The following is a 12,271-nucleotide window of genomic DNA, read 5'->3' as shown; positions in this document are numbered from 1 at the left end:
GGATCATACAGACAATAGTGATTCTTGTCTAAAGGATTGTCCATCTAGTAATACATAAAAAGCTTTGGCTAAGACAGGCGAGAGGGTTTCTGTAAAAGTTCAGTAATATAAGGCAGAATAACCATCTGGGCCTGGTCTTTTGTTTATCTTTAGTTCTTTAATGGCATTAGCTACATCTTCTGCTATGATAGGTTCTTTGAGTAGATTTTTTTGGTTTAGAGATAGCTCTGGCTGGTTTATACTAGAAAAGAAAGCATCTGCTGCGTTTGTCAAAGTCCTTAGTTGATGCTAGGGATGAGCTTCGAGTTCGAGTCGAACTCATGTTCGACTCGAACATCGGCTGTTCGCCAGGTGACCAAACAGCGAACAATTTGGGGTGTTCGCGGCAAAATTGAAAGCCGCGGAACACCCTTTAAAAGTCTATGGGAGAAATCAAAAGTGCTAATTTTAAAGGCTTGTATACATGGTATGATTATAAAAAGTGTTTGGGGACCTGGGTCCTGCCCCAGGGGACATGCATCGATGCAAAAAAAGTTTTAAAAACAGCCGTTTTTTGGGGAGCAGTGATTTTAATAATGCTTAAAGTGAAACAATAAAAGTGTAATATTCTTTTAAATTTCATACCTGGGGAGTGTCTATAGTATGCCTGTAAAGGGGCGCATGTTTCCCGTGTTTAGAACAGTCTGACAGCAAAATGACATTTCAAAGGAAAAAAAGTCATTTAAATCTACTACAATACACATAAAAGTTCATTGGTAAAAACGGCATGGGAACCAAACCAAAATTTTAAAAAAATGGCGTGGGGGTCCCTCTAATTTCCATACCAGGCTCTTCAGGTCTGGTATCGATTTTAAGGGAAACCCCACGCCAAAATAAAAAAAATGGCATGGGGTCCTCCCAAAAATCCATACCAGACCCTTATCCGAGCACGCAACCTGGCAGGCCGCAGGAAAAGAGGGTGGATGATAGAGCGCCCCCCCTCCTGAACCGTACCAGGCCACATGCCCTCAACATTGGGAGGGTGCTTTGGGGTAGCGGCCCCCCAAAGCACCTTGTCCCCATGTTGATGAGGACAAGGGCCAGTGGTTGTGGGGGTCTGCTTGCAGGGGGGCTTATCGGAATCTGGAAGCCCCCTTTAACAAGGGGACTGATCCCAGATCCCGCCCCCCTTGTGTGAAATGGTAATGGGGTACAAAAGTACCCCTACCATATCACAAAAAAAGTGTCAAAAATGTTAAAAATGACAAGAGACAGTTTTTGACAATTCCTTTATTTAAAGTCTTCTTCTTTCCATCTTCTTCGGGTCTTCTTCCTTCTATCTTCCTTCGGTTTCTTCCTCCATCTTCTTCTTCCTCTGGTTCTTCCTCCGATCCTCTGCTTCTTGCTCCATTGTTCTCATCCGGCATCTTCCTCCGTGGCATCTTCTTCCCCGCTTCGTTCTTGGGCCGCTCCGCATCCATGGGAGGCTCCCGCTGTGTGATGCTTCTCTTCTTCTGACACTTCTTAAATAAGAGAGGGCAGGGCCACCCGGTGTCCCCGCCCCCTCTGACGCAGGGGGACTTGACAGGGACTTTCCTGTGGGTTTCTCTGTGATGTCAGAGGGGGCGGGGTCACCCGGTTACGTAACGGAGAATTTCCTTGTGAAGGAAATTCTGCAAGGGGTCTTTCAGATCCAGAACAAGGACATTTTGACTTTTTGGATTATCTGAGATGGAGGGTCATCAATGTTGTGTTGGTTGGGGAAGGAATTCATAAAGACTTGCTTTCCATAGATAATAGGAGTTGTGATGACAAGCATTTGCGGAATTAAGATAATTCCACATTATGTTGTTATGGTAAAAATGTCTTACCTAGGTGCCTCAAATGGGAGATGTGTGCAAAATTCACCATGAGTTTGGCATATGGACTGGTAAGGTAAGCATTCATTTGTTGTACATTATATGGAAGACTCCTGCCCTCCAGCTAGCTTCAAGATCAATGGAGACAATTTATTTGATGGCATGGGTATTTTCTGGAAGGATTGTAAGAAATATTTTCATAGGAAAAGGATTGGCAGGAAGTGTATATAGCATTTGATCATTGTAGACACTAGTACCAATAGGTTGACTGTCTGATGTGTTACTTAAGTGGATTTCAGTGATAATAAAACAAAAACCCTGAAACAGCTGTATGCAGTTTGGAATAAATAACTCTATAATAGTTTTTTTGCACTATACGCCAGCATTCTGTATGTGCATCTGGCTAAATGGATGAAAACGAATGAGTTGCATGAATCCATTCACTATCCTGAAATGTGGGATAATCCTCTTATTTTTAGGGTATATAATGGAATAAGACATGTGAATACCTTCTGTTCTAAAAATGCTTTACTGTGCTAGCAAATTTTGCAAGAATCACATTAGGAATTTATCTAAATTATGTTATTTGACTGTTACCAAGGTAACTGAGGAAAGAGTGGTTTAGGGTTCCTCAGGTATGACAGACTCAGCTGCAATTCATACTTTCAGAACTTCACTATAAAGAAACGCCAAACACTTTTTTCAACTATCCTTATATATATACAGGGATGGAACTTGAATAAATAATACACAAATGGAACTTGGCTACTACAGAGTGCCTGTTTTACCTATTTACCTTCTTTTATGGCATATTACTACCTTTAAAACTAAAGAATCCTGTAACAGAGATGTGGCAACTGCCATTGCTGACTTGGTTCTTGAAGATGCACAGTCCTTTTTTAATTATCGGTCAGTCACTGATTCAAAAAAAGCATGTGCTTATTAGTTGTCCGAACCCATCACTGGCTGCATACTTGTTCTGGACCGTGACCCATTAAACAGAGAAAATAGGATGAGAATGGGAAACCGAAGCTTGTTTCTTCAAAACACAGGTCAGCAAAGGCAGTTCTCATATTTCAATCCCAAGAACTTCAAAATATTCAACATTTTCCCTAAAACCGATAGATGCATTCTTTAAAATGTGAAAGAAACAAAAAAAACCCCCACAACTACATATCAGAAATCTGAAAAATTATCCATCAGCCAGGATAAGCTTTATACCTCTACTATTACAGAGGATGATACAACCTTTCTAGCACAAGAAATCTGACTTCTCATTTCACTTCTAAGAAACTGTGAAATATGTAGGAACTGTGCACTCTGAACCTTATGAAGAAATGTTGCTGAGCATTTCTCTCCTTAGGGTCATTGTTTCAAAACAAGCCAATAGTCATCAGAAGCCCCATGCTGATTTTGGAGATAAAAGCTAGGTAGTCATCATGCCTGAGCTTTGCAATGTTTTTTCCTTGACCTTTATTCTACAGTTTTAGATATGATCACACACAGATATAAAATACAGTTATTCGAAGAGTTACTGCTTACCCAAGAGCCCACAAAGAGGAATTTATCTCACATTCAACTTAACACTGGGATCACTAAATCTGTCAGAATCCTCATTGGGACTTTTTTTTTAAACTTACTGTAGACATATATGTTGGGGTTAGCTTTGAAAACAAAGTACTGAATAAAGGCCATTACAGTGAAATTCATCTTGGCAGTACAGCACTGACATATCATTTCTGACTTTCCATAATTTTAAAGTGAAGAGAAGATGCAAACATGGTAAACCCCATATTTGTTCTGGAATAAAATGGTCAAGATAGCAGACAAAGTTGTATGACATATACAGTAGATGTGCTTATTACTGCATATCTTAAAATTACTGCCCTGTGCAATCCTGCTTACGAAGACTATGGAATTTATGTCTTAACCTAGGGGCACTAAGATGAGACCAATATGTATTGGAAAATCACCACTATTGATTAACAATTGATTGCAACTATGTTAATATTGGAAGCACCTTTAACTTACTACATGAATTATGGGGATCCATGATGAGGTGCTAAAAATTATTGTAAATGCTTGGGGTCAGCAGCTTAGTAACAGCGATTCTTTGGTTAAACAAAACTTGGGTACATTGGACACTTTGTATGCCTATATGTTTAAAGTGGTTTTAAAGCCTGGACATTTTTTTCCTTAATGTATTCCCCGCATAGAGGTAAAAAATGTCCTAGTGTTTGTATCCCTCCCTCACCTCCCTTTATACTTACCTAAGTCCCATTTTGATCCAGTGCTGTGCCTGCCTGCCTGCCTGCAGCATCTCTTCTTTTCTCTTTCTCTTCTCACAGGAGACTAGGCAGCAATGGGAACCATTGGCTCCCTCCTGTGAGGTGGGAGTGGGGGGGCAGGGCCTAGATTCACTGTGTCTATAGTGATCACATGATACCCTGACTGCTCTCAGCAGCCAGGTACCGAAATCTGTAGCACAGCAGTTATGGGATTGCTCAAGCCTGCAGGTATGCCCCCATAGGAAGAGGCTTCCTATGGTGGTGCACTAAGAGGAGGAGGAGCCTAAAGCGCTGGCGGGGGACCCTAGAAAAGGAGTTTCAGAGCCATTCTGAGCAATACCATTGCACAGAGCACGCAAGTATAACATGTTTGCTTTTTTAGAAAAAAAAAAATGTCAAGCAAGCTTTACATTTGTTTAACCACTTCAGCCCCAGAAAGTTTTTAACCCCTTCATGATCAGGCCCTTTTTTGCGATACGGCACTTTGTTGCTTTAACTGACAATTGCATGGTTGTGCAACGCTGTACCCAAGTAAAGTTGATGTCCTTTTTTCCCACAAATAGAGCTTTCTTTTGGTGGCATTTTATCACCTCTGCGGTTTTTAATTTTTGCACTATAAAACAAAGACTGATAATTTTGAAAAAAACAAAACAATATTTTTTACTTTCTGCTATATAACATACCCAATAAAAAAATGTAAAAAATCTAACTTCATCATCAATTTAGGCCAATATGTATTCTGCTACATATTTTTGGTCAAAAAAATCCCAATAAGTGTATATTGATTGGTTTGCGCAAAAGTCCTAGCGTCTACAAACTATGAGACAAATTTGTGAAATTTTTTTTTTACTAGTAATGGTGGTGATCAGCGATTTTTAGTGGGACTGCGACATTGTGGGGGACAAATCTGACACTAAGTGACACTTTTTGGGGACCAGTGACACCAATACAGTGATCAGTGCTAAAAAAATGCACTGTCACTGTACAAATGACACGGGCAGGGAAGGGGCTAACATCAGGGGCAATCAAAGGGTTAAATGTGTCCCTAGGGGGTGCTTTTTAACTGTGGGGGGTGTGCTTTGACTAAAGAGAAACAGAGATCTGTGTTTCTGCTTAGCAGAAACACAAGATCTCTATTTTCCCCTCTGGCAGAACGGTGGTCTGCCTTGTTTACATATGCAGACTGCTGTTCTGCCTCTCCTCAGAATGATTGGTGGGTTCTGGTGGACATCGCGTCTGCTGGACCCGCTAATTGGCTCCTGCTGTGTCCAAGCACAGTGGGAGTGCGTGATTGCCCTCAGACCCTGTGCACAAAATCACATACAGGTACGTGCTTTCACACAGGAGGGCTGCCCTTCCACTGTATATCTGTGTGGGGCGGTCCATAAGTGGTTAAATATGAAATTGTGTTAAATTACAGCTAATTGAAAGCCATAAAAAAAAAACATACCTTATGATATGGACAGTGTTCATTTTTTTTGTTGTTTTTTTTTTTTTTACTAAGACAAATACACTGATCACTAATTTTCCCCTTAGTCAACGAGCTTAGTGAAGGAGGTAAAGCTTTTCTGACTTTCATCATCCAGTCATGTGCAAGCACCAATTCAATATTTTAAAATTCACCATTCACATGACTGAGTAATTGAAATTTCACTACATTCACTATGATCTAGGGTAAATTGTCTTGCAAAGTGAACAGCCTATTTATCCTTAGAAATTCAACCCCAATGTGGCAATTCAGCTTTGATAGGAAATGTCTTCATGCAATAAAATGCAAAACTAACTGAATAGCTATTAAGTGAATGTGTTTGAATTTTGTATTCTATACATTACCAACAAAATAACAGGTTGCTGAAGCACCTATTCTGCCGATGTTGCAGACAATCATAATACAACATCTATGTTCACAAAAAAAAAGAAGAAGAAGAAAACACCCACACAAAGTAGTATTTTGTCCAAAAGAAAAGTAATGGATTGTATTTTTTCAGTGAGAACAATATAAAACAACTTAACGGGGCCATTAAACATCTTTACAGCACAGTTTAAAATAACTATCAGAGGAGAGATTCACAGTCAAATACATTTGACGAGTTTGCGACAAAGTAATTGCAAACAAAGCTGCATTATTCACAAATGCCTCGATCCAGGCAAGTTTCAGAGTAAATTATCACTCTATGGTGACAGTGGAAAAAAAAAATTTAGCAAAGAAAAAATTTAACAGAGATGCCAAGTTTACTTACTGAATACAGTTTTTTTGTTTACTTTATATCTTGATTTCAAATATATTTTAGTTGTTTATCTTAAACACAGGGCAAGCTCTGTTCTTCAGAAAATTGTTAGTTCACAGTGCTTTTTAGTAAAGACTGGATCACGTACAGGTACACAATATGACATGCAGTTTATACTGAAATGACAACGTACATTTACAGAAACTAATCTTACCATTCCATCAGATACCTCACAGCAGTTTTCTTGAGCCGCCTGTTTTGGACTGCAGTAAATTGTTATTCGCTGGAGTTCAATCTAAGATAGAAAATAATAAATGGAAATCAAAAATTTCATCACACTAAAAGGGAAGACTGTGGATCTAATTGCATTTCTGAATAGCATACAGAAGACTGATCTGTAGAACTATGCACGGATCCTGTATTCTAGTGACATAGCATATGAGGTTTGCCTGTAAAAAAATATACATTTACAGGGGAGCCTGTTTCAATGGCCGACAGCTCCAGATAAATCTTTTTTTTTTTTACACTTAGTAGAGTGAGCAAGGGTCAAATCCTCTGCCAGTTTTTTCTATTATTTTGCGCAATCTTTAAAATTATTGTTTTTAAAGATCTCTAGTGTGACAATCATACAGAAGGTGCCCATCTTATTGCCCATATTAAAGAATTGGTCACTTTGTATAAGCCTAACTCAACACAGACCAAGAACTGTTATTTTACCTATTGCTTGACAGAGACCCTGATCAGAATTACTCCACAAATTGAATTTGGTGACTGTCCTTTGAGTGCTTGAGCGGTTGTTTGTTTAAATGTATAGATCTTTTCATGTGAGCCAGGTAAAAATATGTCGCTTTAGTAAGCTTGCAGCACTTGTACCAGATGATCAGACCTTAAACTGCAAATTAGAGGTCAATATGCACTTTGGTAAGTTGCCAGTGTGAAGGGAAACCTCATCAACTCCATATGGCTTATACTATCTCCAGAGAGAAATCAATATTACTTCCAGCTCCTGGGTACATGTAAAGGATAAGTGCATAAAGTGAGAATTATCCATTATAAACTTTATTTACATACATTATGTTTTAAAACATTAAAATCCTGACATACCTTTTGACATTTCATCACAATGTGTCAAAAACCAGTCACATAAAACATGCCTTATTGCAAGCAAATGGCACTAGCTATTCAAAAGTCAGTCATGTTTATAAAGGATGATTCTAACACTGTGTAAGCGATTATCCTTTACATGTACTTAAGTGCTGGAAGTAGTATTGTTTTCTCCCTAGAGATGGTTGTAGACATACGGAGTTGATGAGGTTTCCTCCACACGGGCAATTTACCATAGTGCATATTGACCTTTATGATGCAGTCTCAGCATTGATCATCATGTGAGTTTACTTTTTTTTTTACAATGGATGACAGAAAAGCATTCTGTGCACCAGGGTGAAATAGTGGCACAAGCACTCTAAGACTACCAATGTATATTTCTCTGCATGTGTATGTGCATCTAATATTGCAAGCAGCTACTGCCATTTTATATTTTTCCCTTTCGCAGAAAATTAGAAAGCCCAAAGTATGAACATTTGCAGAGATATAACAGGTGGATTACTGATGGAGTAGAATTTAAGAAGTTAGTTTCTCTCAATTAAACTGTTAAAATGTTGAACTACTACAGTTCATAACTAGAATTTGTATACTACAATATTTTAATACTCTTATGGGAAGAGACATACACTTCCATCTATATCTGCATGTCTCGTATTTGCTCTGGATAACACATTGTATTGTCATATTTTATTTAAGGAATCACTGTACTGTAACCCTCAAACCATTTTCCTGTGCCCAAAGTTTGCAAATCAGTTTATTTCTGTATATGGAAACCAGGGGTGCCAAACTTTTTCAAACTGTTCTTCAAAGGTCATTTACTACTGCCATTAGTTTCTCCAATGCACAGTACTGTGCACGCTCTGTTAATCAGAGATAATTGCTGACCAATGTGTATTGTTAGTCTGACACTTTTACGCCAAGTAAGTCTGTATCAACTTACAGAAGACCTAACAGAGTATTTTAACACAGTGTCTAAGAACATTAACCTATATGTTCATTTTCTATGTTAATTACTTCAGTAATTACTGGTTTTGACACAAATGTGGCATATGTCCACCACATACAAGCAAAATCAACATTTGTTGAGCATCTGCAAAATATTAGACAATATATTAGTGTATATACTTTTCAATGCTGACAGTAGCATATAGTTATACTAATCTATTAACTATCATCACTACATGCTGACATTTATGCTACCTTACTGTTCCTGGCAAGGTCAAAGTAAGAGATAGACACACATTCAATCATAAAACATTCAGTAATAAAAAGAAAGGAATACATAGGGAAAGAAAATGCACACTTTTTTAGTCTAGTTATTATACTTTGTTCAGTCATTGTGATTACGCTTTATCCCCTCTTTACAACAGTTAAAGTTTTAATCCTGTCTTCATTCGGTTTTAATTTATTTTCCCACTTACTTTTTCACAAGTCACAACAAAAAAACAAATTAAAAAAAAAATCTTAAAATTAAATACAAATGGAATGAAATGAGACCTTAATTTATAATCTTCTCCCATTAACCACAATGTAAATTATAGGTAAAAAGGGAATCAAAAACTAAAAGTAGGAGATGCCTACATGTCAGGATGAACATGGGGAACTAGTTAGAGTATAACTAGCTCCCCATGTTCACTTAAGCGTGTGTGCCATGGTAAAGACAGGGACTAATGTAATACCTTAAGTTCCCCATCATCATCCTTATACAGTTGCTGGCTAACAAAAAATTCCAAGATATAGTATGCTATTGAGACTAATAAAGTGATTATAAACCTTCAGCTTACCCATAATGTACAAGGGTTTAACTCTCCACATAAATGCACTAAGGCCTTCTGGTCATTTGCCTCCCTTAGAGCTCATGTGATATGTTTGCAGGAGACTCATTTTACCCCCCACTCCACACCCACATTCTTTAGCCCTTCCTACCCAAAAGCTTTTACAACCTTAACCTCCAGTAAACGCAGAGATGTTTTAATAGCTTTCCATTGTACTACTCCTTTCACACTCCTGGCAGAAATTAAGGACACCGAAAGCCGTTAACTTATTTTGACAGGCCTCCTACTAGACGTGGAAGTCATAGTTGTATTATATTATGCCCCCAACAAAAGTCCACTTCCATTCCTTTCTCACCTGTTTTCTGTAATAGACTCCCATAAACGCGGAATATTATTTGTTCGTGGAGATTCTAACCATACGCCATATCCTTTTTTAGGCAAATCACCTCAGCTTTCCTCCTCTCCTGCATCCAAATTAACCTTCAAACAACTCTTGCATCACTTTTCTTTATTAGATTCTTGGAGGGAACATTATCCTGCCAGGCACCAATACATCCACTATTCACACCCCAACAAAATGTTTTCACGAATAGATCACAAATTCATTACTATAGGATCCTTCTCCTTGCTCTTGTCTTCCGCCATGCACTCATTTCCCTGAACCAATCATAGTTCTGTCATTACTACTCAATCCTCATTGGTGCCTACCTCCAATGATCCCACCTGGTATATCAACAATAGCATGTTAACAAATCGTGCTCATTGCCAAGACATAGCACTTAAAAACTATAGAACAACTAATTCCACACCAGATGTATCTCCACATTATTATGCGGCTCAACTAGCCACTCTTCTGAAATTCCACACCCTCTTCTGAAATCCCCCTCTGGGTGGCCCTAGAATCAGTCGACTGTGACCCTTTATCTGTCGCTAACCTTCTTTGGCTCCATCCTTCAGACTACCGGACCTTAATCAACCCAGATACTCGACACTCTCCTGCTCTTTGGGACCGTCTTGTTACAACCTCCAATCCATAGGCAATCCCCTACTTTCTTTCTTTGCATTTTATCTCATTTTCTTAGAGCTCATATATTTATGACACACACAGGCATTAATCCTACTGTGAGACTTATCACCTACTCACCTCTGAGTTTTTCTGTTACCTCCAACTTAAACATTTTATTTCTTTAATCCAATCATCCCTAAGGACTCCTCTACCCTATCAATGTCCCTCTTTGAATGCACCTGCAAAAGTGATCCACATGGGAGAGGCCTTGCCTCAGACCTGTACTCTCTTCCTTTTGGAATCTGCCAATACCCCTCCTCCATGCACCTCCAAATGGGAAAGAGACCTAGGCGGTAATCTAAATTTGGCTGATTGGTCTTTTATCTGGCAAGCCACAAAATCCTCTTCCCACAATATCATAGCTTTGGAAACTAATTATAAGGTATTGACCTGCTGGTACCTGGCTCCCACCAGGATCGCGATATATGTTCCACAATACTCCCTACTCCTTGTACGCACCTGCATATTTGGGGAGAATGTCCCACAACTAAAACCTTTTGGTCCAACATATTTACAATTATATCCACCCTTTTTGAAGGTACACCCCCCCCCCCGACCCGACAGTGGCTCAATTAAACAAAAATAAATACATTTGACAGCTCGCAAATTCAAATTATTCCTACAGGTTACCACAGCGCCTAAACAAATCATGGAAATCCCCCCCCCAACCTATGCGTATTGGCAGTTAGACGTAAAATCACCCAAGCAATGATCCATGCCAAAATAGAGGTTACTAAAATCCCTAAGTTTGAGGGGCTTTGGAGCCCATGGGTAAAATACTTCCTCCGTGCTAATTTTGAATAATTGCTACTTTTACCTTGATTACTAGCCCACTTCTCTAACTAATGCAATAGTAAAGCCCCCACCCCTCAACTGATCTCACCCCCCCCATATCCTCACCCTCTCTACCCCCCTTTCTTTTTTTAATCCTTTCTTTTCATCTCCAACTTTTCCCCTTTTTTTTCTCCTATCCGACCTCAGCCCAACTACAGAAGCTTCAGATTTTACCTCATAAGTGTTAAGCTTATAATCTCTTGAGCTTTTCACCTTCCCCATTTTTTTATATTTTAGAATTAGTGACTCTCCTGAGGAACACATCTGACTATATCATTTGGTAGCTGTGAGTTACCTAACCTCTGGTTTATTCAGTTTCTATATAAACTTTAAGTATACCAAGATAGCACTAAATTTTTAGCTTCCTTCCCCTATCTTTTATATGTTAAGTACAAATGTGTTAACACACTATCATCTGCTATTGATATTCCGCATTTAACATGTATTACTTTATCACTCCATACCCTTTTTTTTTGCATTCTAGTGCTCAAAAAAACACTCTGCAGTTATGGCGAACTGTTTTCAAAAAAACATGTCTTCATGTTGTGTCATGTTACGATCATGTACTCTTATTGGTTCTCTTTTTTCTATTCAATAAAAAAATTGTACAAGAAAAAAAAACCTTTCCCATTTAGAATCACTTTAAGTTCAATAAACTATGCTTTTGCATAAACATGCTGCTGCCCAAAAAAAAGCAAATGGTTAGTCAGCAATAAACTTAGATGGTATAAATGCAAAACATTTATATAAGCATAAGTTTCCTTTAGAATACATATGTTAGCGGACATATGAAAAATAATTTCAGTTTCCATTTTCTAGGTTTAGTTCAGTAAGGAATAAATGCACCTCTAGTTAACATGGTGAGGTGCAGGAAAGACAGCTTTGGGAGTCACAGAGAGATTTAATGATGCAGTGAAACATCATAAAGTATATATTTAAACATTCATTCACTTAGGGAGCTGGAAAGACTTATCTTGTTATTTATTGCTGCACTGCCTCTTATTGCTCATGTCTGTGCTATAAACACTGTGTGAAAAGCAACAAATAATATGTGTGTGTCCACTTTCTACATCTGATAGAATACTACTGGGTTATAATTTATCAGTGACAGTAATAGCAGGCGAGGTGGGAGATGAAT

General features: G+C 38.5%; 1 protein-coding gene across 3 annotated transcripts in view; it reads right to left on the bottom strand.

Annotated features, from left to right (window-relative positions):
* COL19A1 (collagen type XIX alpha 1 chain) overlaps positions 1–12,271 on the bottom strand; it is a 1,371,841-nt gene that overhangs the window by 1,042,562 nt on the left and 317,008 nt on the right. For all 3 annotated transcript variants that reach the window (XM_073626739.1, XM_073626741.1, XM_073626740.1), the window contains exon 7: positions 6,569–6,649. In XM_073626739.1, the coding sequence (XP_073482840.1) occupies positions 6,569–6,649 (81 nt within the window). The remainder of the gene's footprint in view (positions 1–6,568; positions 6,650–12,271) is intronic.

Source organism: Aquarana catesbeiana, linkage group LG04, assembly GCF_042186555.1.
Source record: "Aquarana catesbeiana isolate 2022-GZ linkage group LG04, ASM4218655v1, whole genome shotgun sequence".
Lineage (NCBI taxonomy): Eukaryota > Metazoa > Chordata > Amphibia > Anura > Ranidae > Aquarana > Aquarana catesbeiana.
Note: the sequence above shows the minus strand (reverse complement) of the source record. Positions and strands in the feature narration are given on the sequence as shown.